Source organism: Mastacembelus armatus, chromosome 10 (genome assembly GCF_900324485.2).
Source record: "Mastacembelus armatus chromosome 10, fMasArm1.2, whole genome shotgun sequence".
NCBI classification, from domain to species: domain Eukaryota; kingdom Metazoa; phylum Chordata; class Actinopteri; order Synbranchiformes; family Mastacembelidae; genus Mastacembelus; species Mastacembelus armatus.
This window is the reverse complement of record NC_046642.1, coordinates 6,936,549-6,957,867: the sequence shown is the minus strand read 5'-3', so window position 1 is coordinate 6,957,867 and position 21,319 is coordinate 6,936,549. Positions and strand designations below refer to the sequence as shown.

Below are 21,319 nucleotides of genomic sequence, written 5' to 3'. Positions count from 1 at the left end.
TTTACATTTTAGCATATATCAGATTTGTTTTGTCCACACAAACTCAAAAATGAAAACCACAAATTGTGATTTTATGGTTGTGGGTCAGACTCTTGGCTTAAAACACACCCAGCTAATGTAACCCCCATAAAATGACGACTTGCTGTTTTTACACTTTGGGGTTTTATAGTATTAAACAAGAAGACAGTTTAAGAGGTGCTGGTAGGCAGATGTTCTTACCTACAGACAGAGCCAGACCCCAGAGAGGAGCCAAAAACAACTGTAACACTGATAGAGAATACAAAATGAATGTATAGATGCTGTGAAAGTACACTTCTCTGTTGAATGAAAAACTGTAAAGTTTTGTCAAATTCATTCACCCCTTTTATTACTCACTATGACAAAGATGGCCTTGTCTAAAATGGCACTCCTCTTTAAAAACAACAGAAAAACAGTTTTGGAATGAAATATATGTACAACTTCACCACAAACAGTATTATGTTGCACAATTACAAATAAAGTGTTTCCCAGTGTTTCAGTGCAGCAGTATTGTAGTAAAATGTGCTTTGACGATCAGCTGTCAAATTAAGATGAAGTGGTTTACAGCAGTACCAGTGAGATTTTGGTAAAGTGCTCTTTGGTATGACTTTTCATCCATTCCCACTTCTTACGCATTCCTTCATGATGAAAGTAAAGCACAACCTTTTTTTCATGTAATTTTTTTTTTTTTGGTATGAAAAGTGTCATTTTCTGCTTCATTAAAACAACTACAGAACATTATGTTAATGTCTTTTTTCATTTCTCCACCAAGAGCAGACTGAACTAGTACTACCAGTGGTAATAGCAGTAAATAGTATATTAGCTTGAATTAAAACCGTATCGTGTTAATGGTATGTGTTTCATACCATACACTTTGTCATTTTAACTTCTAGGGGGAGCCATTTCTGCATCTGCGTCTTAATGTGAGGGCTTCCTGTTGTGAGTAAGATGCATCCACTCTGACAGGGACAATTGGTAGATGTGCTGTGGCAAGAAATTCACACTGGATAGTCACAACTAAAGAAAACAGTGAGTCCACTACCAAAAGGAGCAATGTGATGACTAGGCAACTTTAGAGAAGTATTTAGTCTTTCATATCATAAAAGTGGATATCTTGAGTTACTTCACAGGTGAATTATGTCAAAATATTTGAGTCTATGGATGACAGAATCACAAAATCTGATTTTTCCTGTTGATTGCATAAAAGTGAAAGGACTGAAGCCCAAAGTGTACAGAAAATGTACAAAGCACCACATTTGCCCAAGTAACGAATAGTTTCACCTTTGTCCCAGGATTTACCTGCTTAAGTCCAATATTGTCTGGATAATCTGTGAAACAAAGTAGCATCTACAACGATGTGAAGATAGTTTAAAAAGATGTAATTCTTGCTGTCCAGTCCCAGCAGGGGGCAGCACATCCCCAAAGTCAGTCCATCTGAGTCAGTCAGCGAAAGAGCAGTCCTGGGGTCAGAGATCACAGAAAAACAAGTGCTGAGGCCTTTTCTCTGACAGAAGAATCCATGCCTCCAAACCACCCACCCCTCCCACAGAAAACAAAAAAAAGACAGACACGTTCGTACCTCAGACAGTACTCTGCTGCTTATAGAGGTTAAGGACAGGAGTAACGTCGACCACATCCACACTGGTCTCGATTGTCAGACTGAAGCTCAGCTGAGACACACTGACAGACAGGGGGATACTGAGCAGCCTGTCTTTGTGACAGAAGAGCTGTGGTTAAAGTGACAAATAAAAGAGCTTGTAGTCGGTGCATGTGTGTACCAAGTGTGTTTCATTTGTTGTGTGTTTCATTTGTTTCCTTTGAAGGTCATTTATGGTGGGAGGGCACAGAAAGAACTATACCTGGTTCCTATTGTAGCTTAACTATGCTTAAGGTGGACTGACTTTTAAGGTGGACCAAATAACCCTGTTACATGCATTGAAAAAAAAAAAAAAACATTTCCAAGTGAGGCATCATAAAATGTAAATTTTTACAGAAGGACATTACAGCAGGTCTACAGAAAAACAGGTGGGACCAGAGTATTTGTAACCTGAAGCTAAAGTGCTCTACAGATCTACTACAAAGAAATTTTTTTATTCCAACTATGCCTCTGTTAGACCAGCATGCCAGAGCAATAATTTCTACTATTGATCTATTTCTGTAGTATTCATTGTAGTACAAGTAGTGGTATTTGTAAAAAGGCTGGTATCGTGGTTGTGTTGAAACTCTCGAGGAATTACTGTAAATTCAATGATACTACTAACCCTTCCAACTGACACATTATTATAAAACCAAATGATGAATGAGTCAGTGATTAGTTCGGAAAAAAATAAAGGGGCTGGGCTAGAACTTATGGGACATACTAAGAAGTTGTTGGTTACTTTTTGCTAAATCACACCCACAATGCATATGACTTCCTGCTTATCTGTAATGGATGTTTGAAAAAACAAATAAACAAAAAAACAGTGGTATAAATGAATCTCATACGGGATCTTCTGCAGAGCATTACCGTCTAAATGAGCAATGAAGGTAAAATAAGTAAAATAATGTATTAAATTTACATCAGATTGTGAGGCTGACGGCTTCAAACAAAACACACGTTACATGGAAAATTCAGCAGCCCTGTGGTTGTGTGGTCAGTACGAGGTGTGAATCCACCCAAACAATTTTTGTTTTCTATCTTGCTTTTAGTGTTAGATGTAGAAGAGTGGGTTAACACTTTATAAAACGGTTTCCACTGTAATGTAACACTTTAGAGCTGTTAATCATTGAGCATTTCCACTGCTCCATCAGGAAGGAGTTTCTTGTCTTTTTCATTTGGCGAGAAAAGGGCACAGTGACTGCACAGTCACTGGTCCCACCTACATCTTGGTGAAAGTAGCTGGGGCCTTAAACTGCTGAGCTGTTGTCCACACGCCTGCTGGCATTCAGACTGGCAACCATACTCTTTTTGTCTTAGTTAAACTACCAAACCTAACATACCTACTATTTTCATACGATGCATTATGGCATTTCACTTTCTTGTAGCTTGTCTTTGTTCCAGTGTATCAAAATCAGCCTACCACCACCTCTAACCTAAAGCTTCCAAATTAAAAGGTTATATCTTTTTTTAATCTGTGTAAAAACTCAAATTAATAAATGCTGCATACATTTTTTGGGTGGTACCACTTCTTTAGCAGCAAGGAAAGAGAATTATTTATAAACTCTTTATGTAAAAGTGCATATTGTTGTTTTTCTTTGAGTGTTGAGGGTGTGAGGTTTGGAGATGCAGATTTTGTTACCTTTGCACAGAGCCAGGCAGGCTGTTTCTTCCTGTTTCTTCTCTCTGCATGAAGCACTCTCAGCAACAGCCTGACAAAAAATATTTCTCAAAATAAAATAATCCTTAAACACAAACTTTAAACTGCCCACTCTAAAACCTCGAGCATTTGATCCATGTGTATTAAGTTTAGTACTGAATATGTCATGAACATTGGATGAACATTTCGTCATTGGGTTAAATAGTAAAGTTAGAGGTCAATTAGTTTGGCAGAATGTTGGGCCTGATTGGTTTGAAGATTGGTTTCTCTGATTTAGTTTTGTATTCAGCCTGGGTACTCACACCATCTTACCTCATCTCTTATCTGCTCAAACACACACAAGGCTATAAAAGGCCTGTAAACCTAATGCTGAGCAAGTGAATATCATATTCACCCAGAGTGATCAAAATGTTTAATTTGATCTCAGACTTTGATCACATAAACATTAAATGTTATACACTTAATCATGACAGAGATTTTGGGATACTGACCCATCCATTATCTACCACGTGTCCTGGTACTTCCAGGGTCATCAGGGACTGGAGCCAATCCCAGCTGACACTGGGCAAGAGCAGGGGTACAGCCTCGATGGATCAACAGTCAGTTCACAGAGCTTACACATTAAGACAAACACTCACCCTCACATTCACACCTAGAGGCAAATTAGAGTCTTTGTGGCACTGAGCAGAGTTAAAATAATTTTTATACTACCAAAATTATAAGAGGATTCACATTCAAAATAAATAAGTACTGTGTGTTTAGAAAAGGTTATTTTGCACACTGATTTGTGCTAAACCAGTGTATATTCAGGAAGGCAAAGCTCAAAACTAACGTTTTGTGCTAAATTTAGCCTCGGTGGAATTTTGCACCTTAGCTACACATCCTGTTATTGCCCATAATCATTTACATTCTGAGTAAACATGCTCGGTGGTCTGTGAGAAACAGAAATGGCCAGCCACAGCCTACATTTGGCAGCTCAGCCGCTGCATGTGGCTTCACATGTGACTTTGTGCCTAAACTGAAATAATGCAAAACTAAACAGTATGAAACCTACATTGTTTCAAACAAACAATAAGAGCAATATAAAAATATGCTGACAGTATTTCTGAACAGATTTTTCCAGGTGCTTTTGGCAATTAAGCAAGTCACTAATAATCCTTGTTGGTCTAATCAGTTTGTTTATTTACCCAATGATCTTTTATTGCTACTGCACACAAAGAAGCACAGGAGGAAATTTTTCCATGTTTTGCATTTTTGCTGTTGTGACTAAGCTATAATTTAGATGATTTTAGAATTTAAGTGGACATTTTTACTTTAACTGAACAGCACTGCGGTTTGTAGACTTGCAGCAGTATAAGTGAAAAGACCTCGCTTGCGCTTGAGCTTTGGGTACAACACCTGTAAACTCAGGACATCCTGAGTGCTCTGTACAGTCCCTTTAGTGACAGGCTGCTGCACGCAGTGTGTGAAGGAGCACTACCGCATGTCCTTTGTCCCTGCTGCCATCACACACAACTGTCACTAAATTAGTCATTGTTTGATTGTCATTGTTTGTTATTCATGTTTAGACCCACTGACAGACTGACTGACTCACCTTACTTTTTTATTTCTCATTCACTTGTATCTAGTAATAATAATAATAATGATAGCAATTATCATCTTTATTTTATGCTGTATTTTTCATTACTCTATTTTATCATTTTTATTGTATCTATCTATCTAAATGAAAGAGCTTTAACTCAGGCCCAGTTATAGAAGTGACAGCAGAAAGTTCTGCCTCATACATCAGTTCAGGTCTTGCCTAATTGCCAGTAGACTACACATTAGGTGAATTTTAAATTCCATATCAAGTTTAAGTTTGCACTTTAATTTTCTTGCCTACATTATAGATCAGTGGAAAACCAGTGGTATTTGTGAGTTACATTTTCAGAGAAAAGGAAGTGAAATAGGTTACGCTGTTCATTTCTTGCCTTTGTCTTAGTTCCCGAGATGAGATGACAACATCTCGTCTGAAGTGGTAAAGCCGATCAATGGACGTGTATACACTGAACTTTTATCATCAAAACAAATGAATATGAGTTCTGCAATGACAAATTTCTATTTAGACGTGATGCAGCATTTGAGCTGTGCCAAAATGTTTAGATATTACAGCAATTTTACCCATAACACACTTCATAGCACATTAGTAATTTTAGAAACTATTTATTATCAAATCTACAACAAACTCCAAATCAAGTCTATAGTCTACATTAGTGTATGTTTTCACGTTGCTCTGATAGTGCTGAGAGAAAAATTCTTACTCACCAAAATCTGTTTTCTGTTTGACATTGGTCATGTGTCAACATTGTGTGTGTGAAGCTGTTGAGGAATCTTGTTGTTCCAACTCAAAACAAGCTCTTTGAAGCTGGTCTGCATATCTGCATGGAGTGGATAAATATATATTATGATATAATACAGTATTTGACATGCTCTTATTGAAGTGACTGATAATGGTATCCAATTGACATGAAGATACTACAGCCACACCAGAAACTGTACAGCAGTGCTGGGAGCGAAATGCCATCCATCCATCGACTATACTGCTGATTAGATCAAAGGTCGTGCCTCAGAACATCTATCACAAAACAATACGTGCCTTTTGTTGTGGCCTGTTTTTATTCCCTCCATCAGCATTTCTTAACACTCAGAAAACTGCTTAAAGAAGCTGTGGCTTGTTCTCTAGATGAACCTTGCTAAAAATGTCAGAGCAAAACATGACAAACACTTGATTTAGGTGTTTAGCTTCAGAGATGAGATGCATACTTCAAAGCAGGATGTCTGAATTTTAGGTCATTCTGCTTAAGTCTTTCTGAAAAAGTGCTGAATGTTGTAATTTAAATGAAGACAGCTGGTGAAAACAGAGACTATACCCACCACACTTCTAGCAGTGTGTTGAGGAATTCAGTATTACATCTTTGGCAAATTCACACAGGACTAGAATTCGGATGAGAGAAGAATGGAAGAAGAATTCACGTCCATCAGACAGGTAAAAGGAGCAATACCACAAGATACTCTGCAACGAATAAATGTCATTCATTAATAATATGAATATGACTTAGGCAAACATAAAGGAATACTAGGTAACAAAAGTATTTATAGTATCAAAAAATACGGTATACTGTAATTTTAGATTATTATTGATGCATTAAGATCTAAATGTATTTTAATGTTGTAGTTGATTGATCTAGGTCTAATTTTCCAATACTTGTCGGTTTAATCCATATCAGTGTATTAAAATTTACACACTTCTCCAATTTTGTGTGTGTAAAACCTTAATCTGAAAAGTAACTGGTTGAAAAAAAAAACTGTAGTCATGCAAAGAAAAAACAAAATTCACACTATAAAATAAGAAAAACGAACCCTCATCACATTGGTTTGACTAAGAAAAACAGTTTAAACCTCCTTAAAACAAAACTTTATTGCTTGAGCATTGTGCCAGTAGATTTTATTATTCACAGCATTGTAGTTTTACATTAAGCTCAAACTGAAGATCCAGCTGCAGGACTCTGTTTGGCCCAATTACTTTGCAGTTCTGTTTAAATTGTATTTGTTCTCTGGTCTATTTGAATTTATTTCAAGCATTTTATCTGTAACTGTATTATGAATAAATTACGTAAATTAAGTTTTTCATAATTAATTTGTTGTAATATTTATTTAGTCTCTTTTCAGTGGAAAAAAAGCTCCTGTTAGGGTACAGCTGAGATTTTTTTTGTAAAAGGGTCACTGGTTTCCAAAATTTCACAGGAAGTGAATTTTTAATGTGTGAACCAATCACAATGATTTACACTTTGCAAACCTTGATTACCTTGTGACTAAATCTTCCATTTGTGTGGGAAGCCATCAGTTGAGCAAGAGGAGGGTGTTGTACCACAATGATCGGAAGGCTGGCTGCTTTCATTCTTCTAAGTACATTGTGTGAGTGTACTTTTTATCTGTTTAGATGAGTTCTACTATAAATCATTGTTTGTTCTGAATTGCGGAAAAGTCGCAAAAGCACATATGATCATACATTACAAATTTTAGGGTGAATTAATTGTAACACGTATTTATACATTTTCAGTGTTTTTGTTCTATTATCTTGTAACTGTTACTTCTTGTCTTTTTTCTTTAGCTCAAACCCAAGACATTCCTCAGCAAATCTCTGTGATTGTCACTGAGCCTGGTGACAATGTGACTCTGACATGTCCAATCTTTGGGGACAAAGCCGGGTTGTTTTATTGGTATAAGCTGAATTTTGGACACATGGTCCAAACAGTTGCTACAGGAACTTTTGATAAAATAGCACTTACTGGACAATTTGACAACTCAAGATTCTCAGTCACAAGAACAGATGCTCAGTATCATCTTACCATCAGAACTGTGAGCAAAGAAGATGAAGCTACATACTTTTGTCAAGCTGGATCAGCATACACAATGGGATTTACTAATGGCACCGTTCTGACTGTGAATGGTAAAGTACATGATCATTTTGTCTTTGTTATGAGTTTGTCACTATCCAAATAACTAGTTTATTCCTTTTTCTTACATCTTGTGAATGACACAGATCATAAAAATCTACAAAAAACTGTCTACGTGAAACAAACTCCAGAGACTGAGTCGGTCCAGCTGGGCGACTCAGTGACTCTCCAGTGTTCACTTGTCTCCAAGAACAAAGAAAACAGCGTCCAGTGTCCAGGTGAACACAATGTGCACTGGTTCAGACCTGGATCAGGACGATTTGGTCCAGGCGTCATTTACACTCACAGAAACAGGAGCAATGAACAAGAGGAGAGGAGCTGTGTCTACAGTTGGTCCAAAACTATACAGGACTCCTCTGATGCTGGGACTTACTATTGTGCTGTGGTCACATGTGGACAGATCCTGTTTGGTGAAGGAACTAAAGTGGACACAAGTATGTTTAAAATTTTACTTAAATCATAATGCATCTTTATTTGTGATAATAGTATATAAAAACAAAAACATTATTCTGCTCCATAAAATTACAGTACAGTAAATTCATCTTTGCCTTTTTTTGTTGTAAAATGTTAGATGTTAAATGTTAGTTTAACTCATCAGGCCTCAGAAAAGGTTGATGAATGAGATCTACTTGAAGTGCTCATAATTAGAAAAACTGCATAATGTTTGATGAGGGGCAGAGAGCAGACTTTGTGCCATTAAAATGGAGGACCAGAGAAGCCAGAAAGGTTAGTTTATAAAGTTGAGTTGGACTTTTAGTGGCAGTGCATTTCTTTCTTCGGTGGGGTTTGGGTGCCTGTGCCTCTTTTCCTCTCTTTGTTCTTTCTCTGTGCTCATTGTGTGTTATCTTTCCATTTCCTGCTCTAAGTCCCCTGCCTCTCTGCCTCTTCATGCTCTCTTGCTCAGCCAACATAATATTCTTTGTTGTGTCTGTGTCAGAGAGGTATTGACAGGAGCAAATGTGATGTAACCCAAGCCAACAGAAAAATACCACGAGAGAGAGCCTAAAAATGAACATAATATGACATAGGTGACAAATAATCACTTGCTGGACTATATTCAGGGGCAATGTTTTTGTAAATGCATGAAGCAATACATATGTGAACTCCAAAGGAAATGTGTAAATTAAATTATAAAATACAGAGTTAGTGAAAATGATCTGCATGAAACTGACGTAAGTTTTTTTTTCTCATTTCAGGGCAAAGAATGTGGCCATTTGGCATTGCGCTTGGGATCCTGCTGGCCTTCTGTGTCACAGTGACCACAGCTCTAATTCACTCCATAAAGCGAAAGCCAGTTTGTAAACATTGCAAAGGTACAGTAGCTTCATCATGTGTTCATGGACTATTGGTGCATTAATAAATAACAGGCTTTTACTTTAAGGAGTAATTTCAATGTGGTTTTGAAATGTAATCATTAGGTCCCATTCATGGGATTACATCAACGCCATAACATTTAATTTGAAAAAGTAGCTCACACAGCTGCATTTGTTCACTTGTTACAGTCGGTAATGGAATAAAAGCCAGTGAGAGTTGTGAGTTTGTCAAATTAACATTGAAATGATATTGTCAGGGCAGCATGGTGACTGAGTGGTTACAACTGTTGCCTCACAGCAAGAAAGTCCTGGGTTCGCATCCCGGCCTTTCTGTGTGGAGTTTGTATGTTCTCCCTGTGCTTGTGTGGGCTTTCTCCAGGTACTCTGGTTTCCTCCCACAGTCCAAAAACATGTATGTCAGGTTGATTGGTGACTCTAAATTGCCCATAGGTGTGAATGTGAGTGTGTGAGGTTGTTTGTCTCTATGTGTCCCTGTGATGGACTGGTGACCTGTCCAGGGTGTACCCCTGCCTTTCACCCAAAGAGAACTGGGATAGTCTCCAGCAGATCCCCGTGACCCTGGTTGAGGAGTAAGCGGGTATAGATAATGGATGGATGATATTGTCAACACACCACTACTGTCTTGCTTTTATGAACAGGAGAGGCAGGTGCTTCAAGACATGCTGAACATGACAGATCAGCACAGGAACAAGCAACTAATTTGGTAAATATAATCTAAACATCTAATGCATGACTAGAATTGAATCATAATAATCAATAGAAAATGTAGGTTTGCAGCCTCCAGTCTCTGGTTAAAATGAAGCAAAGCAACATTTTGGATAATGTTATAGAAAGATCCTGATTCACTTGCACAAATGTGGTAGAAAATGTTTGCATTGCCGATCATTTTGGCATAAAAAATGAAAATATAAACCCTGTAGTAGTTACTTTTTATATGAAAATTATTTGGATCCATTTCCAAAAACCTGGTTGTGTGTCAGAGCTATTTTATTTATTCAAACAAAATAAGCTTTCTGTATTGCCATGAAAAGTAAGGAGACTCAGGAGACTCAGAGGGCATTGTATAATCTACCAGGGTTGTGTAAAGACTGAATTGGGTACAGGCCATAGAACACCTAAAATAGTGCCTCCTAGTAGAAGGGGTTCATGAGGTGTTTAAAAAAAAAAAGCCAAAAGCATTTATTCTAATATGAATAAAATCCTGAACTGGTTGTAGAATTACAACTCTAATCTCTGAAATTTTAATAATTTGCAGAATGGTGAAACAGGGGCACCCAACTATGTAGTGCTGGATTTCCCTTCAAGACAACCTAAGAGATGGAAGAACAACAGGGAGTCATCCCTTGAGAGCACATACTCCACCATAAAAGAGTGTCATTGAAGCTGCTCTTATGAAAAAAACAACTGATTTATACATTGTGACATAAAATGGTTTCCATGCAAATATGACTCCTGTAAAGGTGAATGAAATGTAATTTATTTGTAAGGAGGCAGCCATATCATGTGACATTGTTTCTACCATAGCCCAGAATAGACAAGTCAAATACAGTCTCACATTTTATTTTACAGGTGATGGCCATTGTACCCTCCATTGCACCTTAAAATGAGGTGTAGGGTTTCTTTTTACGAATTGCACTTTTGAATATTGATATTAAAGCCACTGGACCTGCAAAAAGCACTTGATGTCAATGTATTTATTCATTTCTTTTATTTAATACCCACATTCCACAGACCCCGCTCTAATAACAACCTCGAAATTTTGGACATTCCCAAGAGGAGGGGGACTAAGTGGCTGTGGTTGGAATCTAAACAGGAATGGGACAGCTTCATTTAAGCAACGATGGGATAGTCGGGAGAGGTCTTTGAACCTGTTCAAAAACTTCTTCTGACCTCTAGAGAGCACCAGCAGAGCGGGAAGGGGTCAAAAAGCGCAGAAGTGAAACAGGAATGTGATGGAAGTTAAGCATAATTGATCGGCAACAGCGTGAACAGGACGGCATCAAGTCGGGAGTGAGCTAAGACCTGTGAACAAGCCATTACAATAATCTAACCTACTGAAGATAAATGCGTGAACAAGTTTTTCTGCATCTTGTGTAGAAAGAAAACCTTTTATTCTAGCAATGTTTTTCAGGTGGTAATAGGAAGATTTAGTGATGGATTTTATGTGGTTGTTAAAATTCAGGTCTGAGTCAATGATTACACCAAGGTTTCAGGCTTGATTTGTAGCTTTCAATGACATGGAGTCAAGGTGAGCAATGACCTTTGACCTTTCATTTTTGGGGCCAAAAACAATCACTTCTGTCTTGTCTGTATTGAGCTGGAGAAAATTCTGGCACATCCATTCTTTGACTTGATTAATACACTCACATTATGAGAGGACTATAATCATGAGAAATGTAGAAATTTTTGCAAATTTATTAAAAAAGAAAAACTGAAATATCACATGGTCATAAGTATTCAGACCCTTTGCAGTGACACTCATATTTAACTCACATGCTGTCCATTTCTTCTGATCCTTCTTGAGATGGTTCTGCTCCTTCATTGGAGTCCAGCTGTGTTTAATTAAACTGATTGGACTTGATTAGGAAAGGCACACACCTGTCTATATAAGACCTTACAGCTCACAGTGCATGTCAGAGCAAATGAGAATCATGAGGTCGAAGGAGCTTCCCAAGGAGCTCAGAGACAGAATTGTGGCAAGGCACAGATCTGGCCAAGGTTACAAAAGAATTTCTGTAGCACTCAAGGCTCCTAAGAGCCCAGTGGCCTCCATAATCCTCAAATGGAAAAAGTTTGGGACGACCAGAACTCTTCCTAGACCTGGCCGTCCAGCCAAACTGAGCAATCGTGGGAGAAGAGCCTTGGTGAGAGAGGTAAAGAAGAACCCAAAGATCACTGTGGCTGAGCTCCAGAGATGCTGTAGGGAGATGGGAGAAAGTTCCACAAAGTCAACTATCACTGCAGCCCTCCACCAGTCGGGGCTTTATGGCAGAGTGGCCCGACGGAAGCCTCTCCTCAGTGCAAGACACATGAAAGCCCGCATAGAGTTTGCCAAAACACACATGAAGGACTCCCAGACTATGAGAAATAAGATTCTCTGGTCTGATGAGACCAAGATTGAACTTTTTGGTGTTAATTCTAAGCGGTATGTGTGGAGAAAACCAGGCACTGCTCATCACCTGCCCAATACAATCCCTACAGTGAAACATGGTGGTGGGAGCATCATGTTGTGGGGGTGTTTTTCAGCTGCAGGGACAGGACGACTGGTTGTAATTGAAGGAAAGATGAATGTGGCCAAGTACAGAGATATCCTGGAAGAAAACCTCTTCCAGAGTGCTCAGGACCTCAGACTGGGCCGAAGGTTCACCTTTCAACAGGACAATGACCCTAAGCACACAGCTAAAATAACAAAGGAGTGGCTTCGGAACAACTCTGTGACCGTTCTTGACTGGCCCAGCCAGAGCCCTGACCTAAACCCAATTGGGCATCTCTGGAGAGACCTGAAAATGGCTGTCCACCAACGTTCACCATCCAACCTGACAGAACTGGAGAGGATCTGCAAGGAAGAATGGCAGAGGATCCCCAAATCCAGGTGTGAAAAACTTGTTGCATCATTCCCAAGAAGACTCATGGCTGTACTAGCTCAAAAGGGTGCTTCTACTCAATACTGAGCACAGGGTCTGAATACTTATGACCATGTGATATTTCAGTTTTTCTTTTTTAATAAATTTGCAAAAATTTCTACATTTCTGTTTTTTTCTGTCAAGATGGGGTGCTGAGTGTACATTAATGAGAAATAAAATGAACTTTTTTGATTTTGGCAAATGGCTGCAATGACACAAAGAGTGAAACATTTAAAGGGGTCTGAATACTTTCCGTACCCACTGTATAAAGTTGGGTGTCATCTGCATAGGTATGGTAGTCAATGTTGTAGTATTCCATAATCTGAGCAAGGGGCAGCATGTAGATATTGAATAAGAGAGGACCAAGAATAGACCCCTGAGGAACCCCACATTTCATTTTTGTTCGCTCAGACTCATAGTTACCAAGTGAGACAAAATAGTCTCTATCTTGTAAGTAGGATTTTAGCCAATTTAACACTGAGCCAGTAACTCCCACCCAAGCTTCTAGTCTATGAAGCAGCACATCATGATCAACTGTGTCAAATGCAGCACTGAGATCCAGTAGTACTAAAACAGAGGTTTTGGATTCATCATCATTTAAAATTTTAATAAGTGCAGTCTCAGTGCTGTGGTGTGTGTGAAATCCAGACTGAAGTGCATTAAAAAGATTGTTTTGCACCATAAATCTGTGAATTTGTTGAGAAACTACTTTTTCAATTATTTTTCCCAGAAATGGAAGATTTGATATTGGCCTGTAGTTACTTAGCTGCTGAAGCATCTAGATTAGGCTTTTTAAGAAGAGGTTTTATAACAGCAGCTTTTAAGGCCTGGGGAAACTGCCCTGACTGAAGAGAACTACTGACAATCTGCAATACAGTACAGCAGGAATGCCCCATGAGTCGGTCGTCGGCAGCATATCTACAGCGTAAGTAGGACGGTAATGGAGCGTAATTGATATAAATGGGACCTAAACATGAATTTAACGGCAACTGACTCTGGGTTTAAGTGTATATGTATCATAAGTTATGTGGTGGAATATGATTGAAACAGGCGTAATGAACATTTCTGAAAATTTTACTACATCAAAGTTCCAAGTATTCTGTGGGGGTTCTGGTATCAAGTGTTCACTCTACAGTTCATGATACAAACACCCAGAGAAGCCACACAAACAAATTGCAAACAATCAGATGGCAGGTTCAAACTGTGAAGCGACACTAATAACTAAGGCACAGTATCACTGAGAACTAAAGAAAAATGGCCCATAAACCTAACAAAAGATGTTACATAAGTGAGTTATGTGGGTGTCTGTTGATCCATAAACAGCATTAAAATGATTAAAACAGAAATATACAAATATAGTTAGTTTTGTTAGCTGAAAAATTGAACCTATGGTCATTTCAGGATGAGCATTTTATCTGGGTCTGGTGCTTTAAAGAGAAAAGGTTTTCACATTTTATATCTAAGCAGATATTAGGATCAAAATGATAATTTGCCCTTTTGCCCCACTTTTACGTTGATTGTATTTTATGCACATCTTACTTTTTCCATTTTAAAATGTTCTCACATAGGTTGGTTGCAATCACAAATACACATGGAGACAATGTTTGAAATGTAACTAATGTGTCAGACGTAACAAAAAACTATTAAAGGCTTTAGTTTTTCAAATATTAAGAAAAAAAGCAAGATTTATTATTTAAGATGTCACAAATTACATATTGTGTAAGATGATATACAGAACAAAATGCAAAGGACTCAATTCTCAACATTTAAAGAACATCAGTCAAGATTAACATGAGTGCAGGGGACACGCCTGTCTGCACTGCTGTCTGAAAGGTCCCCCTTCCTTCTTGATCTTGTTGCTTTTCTTTCAGAGAAATTCAAAGCAGCATAGTTCAATCCGTCTTCAGCTTCAGTCTGTGCAGTAAATAAAAGCCAAACTTTGTACATAGTAATATAAATATATCAGGGAAGTATATTAATATTACAAAAACAATACAATAAATAACGTTTTGTATTATCACTTACTATGCAATGTACCGGTTTGCTCAAGTGGCCACGCCATGCTTCTGAAACACCATTTTCCATTTCAAAAAATAAATAGCATTAATACATATTTAACAGATACATACACCCCATCTTTCCCCATGTGATCACAATATCAAAATAATAAAAATCCAAAGCATATTTTACTTCTACTCTTCACGAATTCAATAATAGTTAAAAATGCTAATTCACAAAAACCTGTGTTGTCGAAGTTTGTCCGAGCTTGTATAGGAAATGCATAAGTAATTTAATCTAGTGAGGAAAATTATTCAAATGTAACAGGACTTACCTTTACTTTGTTCATGTACTCTTCTGTGGTATATGAGGGCAACATTTCCAACAACAGAAACAGCCAAGCAGACTGTCAATATCACCACTGCAGTCAATACTGAATATGTTGTTTGCACTAAAAAAAAAAAAAGGAAATATAAGTATCTCTTTATGAAAGTATCAGTAACAGTGATCTTAGCATATTTGGAGTAATATTTCCTTTACTAAATACAAAATCATACCAATGTCCAGTTTTGTTCCATTTCCAAATAATATCTGTCCACATGTGGCCACAGCACAGTAATAAGTCCCAGCATCAGAAGAGTTGATGTTCTTAGAGAAGTGATAAACACAGCTCTTCACAGTGTCAGATCTCTTCTCACATTCATTATTTCCATCAGTGTAGATGATGTTTGGATGAGATTCATCTGATCCAGCTCTGAACCAGTACACACTGTGATCTCTTGGACACGTGTCGCTCTCAGAGTCAGAGAGGACTGAACACTGCAGAGTCACTGAGTCTCCTGGACGGACTGGATCAGATACTGTCGACTGAACAACTGAATAGTTTGACGTCCTCTGAGTGTTTCCTGCGTGATACAAGATTGTGCTAAAAGTTTGAGATTTCAAAGCATGTGAATATATCTCAGATATACATTTTATCAGACTTAAGTTGTAAATTCTGCAATAAAAATGGGAATTTTTAAAAAATGCTTAGAGAACTGATGTTTATAAAGATAGATCACATCATTACCTTTTACCAACAAATATATTCCCCACCATTCAACATTAATCCAATCTGTTACTGCACAGTGATACATTCCCTCATCTTCAGGAACCGTCCTCAAAATGGTCAGGCTGCTCAAAGTCTTATCATGGTTTACCGCCAATCGTGATTTGTTAAACTCTGGTCCGTACTCAGGTGCTGCAGTTTGATACACTGTTACTATGATTTTAAGAGTTTCTCCAGGACTTTGCTTGTACCAGTGGAGTGTTTTTCTGCTGTATTCTTTACTACATGTGAAGGTTGCAGGTTGACCAAATTGAACTGTGATAACTGGAACAAGTGAATCTGTAAAAGAAAAAGCAAGAATTCACATTAAAATTATAAAGTGGAAATTTTTTGACAGCATGTTAATTCTATTTTGGGGAAAAAGTCTGAACAGAAAAAAACAGCACTTACATCCTTGATGAAGAAAAAGTAGTGTAATCCACAGCATGATCATCTTGACATTGTTCCTTGACAGGAGATTTCTTGGTATGTCAGTGAGTGAAAGAATTGAGGTGTTTGTGATAGGTCAGAGTGGCAAATGCATTTGATTGGCTATCACAGAATAGGTTAAAAAATGCACTTCCTGTCACATTGATCTCATCATGCTCTTTGTAAACCATATCACCAAAGTACCAACGATTACTCACTTTTCACTTTTGACTCTTTACCACAGTAAACTTTAAACTCTAGGTGTTTTTTTTTTCATTTTGCCTGAACAGCAGGTCCATGGTAACATGCACTGCAGCAAACATGAAACACATGACATCTTGCATCTCACTTTTTAAAGACCAGGGCCTGTGACATGTCCTTCAAAGGATTCAGAAGTCAGGCTGAACCAATGCTCCCTCCACAAATGAGATGATTCAGCTTGACACAGAAAAGAACTAAAGTGTGCTTTTGTTGTCCTCAAGTGATTTCAAAATCTGTAATATCCAACTGTACCAACAGGAGGTCACTTAAAAATACAGACAAAGGTGTGAATTCATTTAGTGAAATGTTACTGCAGTGGTGTTTCACAAGGCCACCCTAGCCAGAAAAATCACATCAGTTACTTTAAAAAAGATTATTTAGAATAAAACAGGACTAAGTGTATACAACCATCCTTATGGCAATGTGAGACTCAGCTTTGAGTCATAATGTTGATGGTTCTATTCTCAGGCTGTGCAGCTACTTAATACACCCCTCCAACTGACCTCCAACTGTGACACACAATCCACACAATATCCCCACTAGCTGACTCCCATCCATCCATCCATCCATCCATCCATCCGTACATATATATATATCCAGGGCCAGGTCGCAGGGGCAGTAGCCTAAGCAGGGATGCCCATATTTCCAGAACAGATGCCCGAGCCACCTCATCTGGCTTCTCTCAATGTGGAGGAGCAGTGGCTCTACTCTGAGCTCCTCCGGGGTGGCGAAGCTCCTCACCCTATCTCTAAGGGAGCGCTGGCCACCCTGCAAAGGAAGATTATTTCAGCCGTTTGTATCCGAGATCTTGTCCTTTCAGTCATGACCCAAAGCTCATGACCATCCGTGAGAGTAGGAACGTAGATTGACTGGTAAATCAAAAGCTTTGCCTTTCAGCTCAGCTCCGTCAACCGCATTGCTGTTGCACCGATCTGTCTGTAAATCTCACGTTCTGTCCTTCCCTCATTTGTGACCAAGATCCCAAGATACTTAAACTCCTCCAACTGAGGCAGGATCTCTCACCTGACCTGGAGATTGCAATGATTCTCAACCAGAAAAAGGTGGCCTTGGACTTAGAGGTGCTGATTCTCATCCAGGCCGCTTCACACTTGGTTGCAAACCGCCCCAGTGCACGCTAAAGGGCTGGCTCGATGAAGCCAGCAGGACATCATCATCTGCAAAAAGCAGAGATGAAATCCTTTGGTCCCCAAACTGGAGTCCCTCCTGCCTCTGGCTGTGCCTAGAAATTTTGTCCATAAAAATAATGAACAGAACCGGTGACAAAGAGCAGCCCTGCCAGATTCCAACATGCACTGGAAACAGCTCTGACTTACTGCAGGCAATGCAAACCAAGCTCCTGCTCCGGTTGTACAGAGGCTGACAGAGAGCCCTTAACCCCATAATCCTAGAGCACCTCCCACAGGATGTCATGAGGGATGTTGTCAAATGCCTTCTCCAAGTCCACAAAGCACATGTGAACTGGTTGGGCAAACTCCCATGAACCCTCGAGCACCCTGAAGAAGGTAAAGAGCTGGTCCAGTTTTCCACGACCAGGATGAAAACCGCATTGTTCCTCCTGAATCCGAGGCTCTACTATCAGCCGGATTCTTCTTCCTGGCATAGACCTTCCCAGGGAGGCCGAGGAGTGTGATCCCTCTATAGTTGGAATACACCCTTTGGTCCCCATTCTTAAAAAGAGGGACCACCACCCCGGTCTGCCAATCCAGGGGTACTGTCCCCAACTGCCACACAAGGTTGCAAAGGTGTGTCAGTCAGGACAGCCCAACAACATCCAGAGACTTGAGATACTCGGGGCAGATCTCGTCCCCCCCCCCCCGGTGCTTTGCCACCGAGGAGCAGCCAATCTACCTTGGTGACTTCAGCCTGGGTGATGGGCAGATCAGTGTGTGTTGGCAGAGCAGTGCTTCCTCCTCCGGAGATGCTGGATGGTTTGCCAGAATTTCCTTGATAGTCCTCTTCCATAGCCTCACCAAACTCCTTCCATACCCAGGTTTTTGCCTCCACAACCATCCGGGCCGCAGCAGGCTTGGCCTACTGCTACCCATCAGCTGCCTCAGGAGTCCCACAAGCCAGCCAGATTTGACAGGACTCCTTCTTCAGCTTGACGGTATCCCTTACCTCTGGTGTCCACCACTGGGTTTGAGGATTTCTGCCACAACAGGTACCAGAGACATTACAACCACAGCCCCAACCTCCCTCGGGATCTGGTTGAAGCTCTTTCGGAGGTGGAAGTTGAAGTCCTTTCTGACAAAGGGTTCGGCCAAACATTCCCAACAGACCTTCACAATACATTTAGGTCTGCTGAGTTTGTCCTGCATCCTCCTCCGCCAGCGGATCAGACCCACCACTAGGTGGTGATCAGTTGACAGCTCAGTTCCTCTCTTCACCTAAGTGTCCAAAACATACAGCCGAGGTAAGATGACACGATCACAAAGTCAATCATCAACCACCGGCTTAGGGTGTCCTTGTCCATGTGCACTGTTGGACACCCTTATGCTTGAACATAGTGTTTGTTATGGACAAACTGTGACTATCACAGAAGTACAATAACAGAATGCCACTCAGGTTCAGATGGGTTAGGTCGTTCCACCCAATCACACCCCTCCAGATTTCACTGTCGCTGCCCACGTGAGCGCTGAAGTCCCCAAACAGAATGATGGAGTCCCCGCGGGCAAGAGAGTCCAACCCCTCAAGGAGTTGGGTTTCAGAGCCCAGGCTGTGTGTGGAAGTAAGCCTGACTATCTCTAGTTAATAAACCTCCCACACAAGCTCAGGCAAAGTGGCATTTTATGTCCCTAGAGCCAGTTTTAGCACCCAGGGATCGGGTGGTTGAGGCCCCTGCCTTTGACTACTGCCTGATCCATATTGCACCGGCCCCTTATGGATCCTTCTGCGGGGGGTGGGTACACAGAAGGATGGCCCCATGTCGCCTTTTCGGGCTTTGTCCAGCTGGGCCCCATGGGGGAAGACCCAGCCACCAGGCGGTCGCCTTTAAGCCCCAGCCCCAGGTCTGGCTCTAGGGTGGGGCCCCAGCTTCGCTGTACCAGGCAACATCACAGTCCTTGTTCTTATTCTCTTCATAAGGGACTATTGAACCACTCTTGGTCTGGTCTGTCACCTGTTTGCCTTGCTCCTAAGGTCATTCGGACACTCAAACCCCTCCACCACAATAAGGGTGCGGTTCAGGGAGGGGTTAACATACACTGTCACACACATTTTAGACATACACACCAGTGAGTCCTCTGCACTATGACTTTACCTTTTCTAACTGCACTGAGATCTATGTGGTGAAGGTAGTCACTATAAACGTGCCACAGAATCATGATTTTCTCAAAAACTTTTCCTAGAGCTAAACGTTCTTCACTGCTAGGTTACCAGTATCTTGTAGAACACAGTGTTAATAGTTTATTACAAGGAGGAAAAAATTATGCCATAAAAACAGATTAGATGATTTCTTCTTTCGGCTGCTTCCTTTAGGGGTCGCCACAGCAGATCTTTCTCTGTTTTCTGTACCTTCCTCTGTTACACTAATCTTCACCACATCCATGAACCTCCACTTTGGCCTTCCTCTTCTCCTCTTGGCTGGCAGCTCCATCCTCAGCATTTTTCTCCCAATGTATTCTTCATCTCTTCTCAGCACATGCCCAAACCATCTAAGTCTTGCCTCTGTCACTTTGTCTCCAAACTGTCCTACCTGCACTGTCCCTCTAATTCGTTCATTCCTAATCCCGTCCATCTTCGTCACTCCCAATGAAAATCTCAGCATCTTCAGCTCTGCCACCTCCAGCTCTGCCTCCTGTCTTTTTCTCAGTGCCACTGTCTCCAGTCCATACAACATAGCTGGTCTCACCACTGTCTTGTAATCCTTCCCTTTCACTGCAGATACCCTTCTGCCACAGATCACTTCAGAAACTCTTCTCCACCCACTCCACCCTGCCTGTACTCTCTTCTTCACTTCTCTACTGCACTCCCCATTACTCTGAACAATTGACTATAAGTATCTAAACTCACCCACCTTTCCCACCTCTACCCCTAACAACTTCACCATTCCACTACAATTTCTCTCATTTATGCGCATGTACTCCATCTTGCTATTACTGACTTTCATTCCCCTTCTCTCCAATGCGTACCTCCATCTCTCCAGGTTCATTTCTGCCTGCTCCCTACTTTCACTAGATTACAATATCATCCACAAACATCATAGTCCATGATTAGACCGACAGGCATAAACTGAATCTAAGAAGAGCAGATTTACATTAGAGTGAACGGAGGAAGACACAAGACATGCCAGTTAATAAAGTTAACTAAAAAAGGAAAAAGCTACTACTACTATGGAATATATGTGTTCATGTTACAGGAGAATACAATCATGCCAATATCTGTGCGGTTCAGTTTAGACTTTCTTTGTCTGAAAAACTGTTACACACTGTTAAACAACCTCACTTTAGATGTTAAAACATTAAAAGAGACAGTACAACTGTGACAAATTATAAACCTTTAAACAATTGAAATAGAAACTGTGTTTGCAGCTGCATATATGCTTCAGCTGTAGGCTGGTGACTATTAAGTTGAGCAGAGTCAGACCATTTCTCTCATAGTATAATTAACATACAATCACAGAAATGTGGACATAATACCAAAAGTAAGGTCCACCATTCCACAACAAGCTGCACAATGTGATGTTTAAATTATCTTTAAATCACAATGTTTAAAACTAGTTAAAACTTTTGTGCTATGTTCGCCATATGGCCAACAT

The 21,319-nt window shown here is 40.0% G+C and overlaps 2 protein-coding genes across 2 annotated transcripts; one reads left to right on the top strand and one right to left on the bottom strand.

Moving 5' to 3' along the window:
• The first annotated feature begins 6,242 nt into the window (after positions 1 to 6,242).
• On the top strand, positions 6,243 to 10,798 carry LOC113144426 (uncharacterized). The gene is made up of 7 exons (XM_026330490.1): positions 6,243 to 6,339; positions 7,191 to 7,268; positions 7,465 to 7,803; positions 7,897 to 8,244; positions 9,007 to 9,123; positions 9,783 to 9,847; positions 10,400 to 10,798. The coding sequence occupies exons 2-7, from the start codon at positions 7,226 to 7,228 to the stop codon at positions 10,523 to 10,525; spliced, it is 1,038 nt and encodes a 345-aa protein (XP_026186275.1). The 5' UTR covers positions 6,243 to 6,339; positions 7,191 to 7,225; the 3' UTR covers positions 10,526 to 10,798.
• A 3,674-nt stretch (positions 10,799 to 14,472) lies between these two features.
• LOC113144088 (uncharacterized) lies at positions 14,473 to 16,330 on the bottom strand. Its single transcript, XM_026329795.1, has 6 exons — positions 16,264 to 16,330; positions 15,835 to 16,152; positions 15,323 to 15,670; positions 15,100 to 15,216; positions 14,793 to 14,833; positions 14,473 to 14,681 (listed from the first exon to the last, which is right to left on the bottom strand). Exons 1-6 carry the CDS (start codon positions 16,304 to 16,306, stop codon positions 14,544 to 14,546), a joined length of 1,005 nt encoding a protein of 334 aa, XP_026185580.1. The 5' UTR covers positions 16,307 to 16,330; the 3' UTR covers positions 14,473 to 14,543.
• Positions 16,331 to 21,319: the final 4,989 nt, after the last annotated feature.

What these genes read in the sequence shown, in the direction of transcription:
- LOC113144088 (XM_026329795.1), bottom strand. Translation starts at nt 16,306, where the DNA reads ATGATCATGCTGTGGATTACACTACTTTTTCTTCATCAAGGAT. An exon ending in ACTTTTTCTTCATCAAGGAT is followed by an intron (nt 16,153 to 16,263) that starts GTAAGTGCTGTT and finishes TTTCTTTTACAG; the next exon opens with ATTCACTTGTTCCAGTTATC. An exon ending in GCAAACCGGTACATTGCATA is followed by an intron (nt 14,682 to 14,792) that starts GTAAGTGATAAT and finishes TTTACTGCACAG; the next exon opens with ACTGAAGCTGAAGACGGATT.
- LOC113144426 (XM_026330490.1), top strand. Translation starts at nt 7,226, where the DNA reads ATGATCGGAAGGCTGGCTGCTTTCATTCTTCTAAGTACATTGT. An exon ending in CATTCTTCTAAGTACATTGT is followed by an intron (nt 7,269 to 7,464) that starts GTGAGTGTACTT and finishes TTTTTTCTTTAG; the next exon opens with CTCAAACCCAAGACATTCCT. An exon ending in AGGAACTAAAGTGGACACAA is followed by an intron (nt 8,245 to 9,006) that starts GTATGTTTAAAA and finishes TTCTCATTTCAG; the next exon opens with GGCAAAGAATGTGGCCATTT.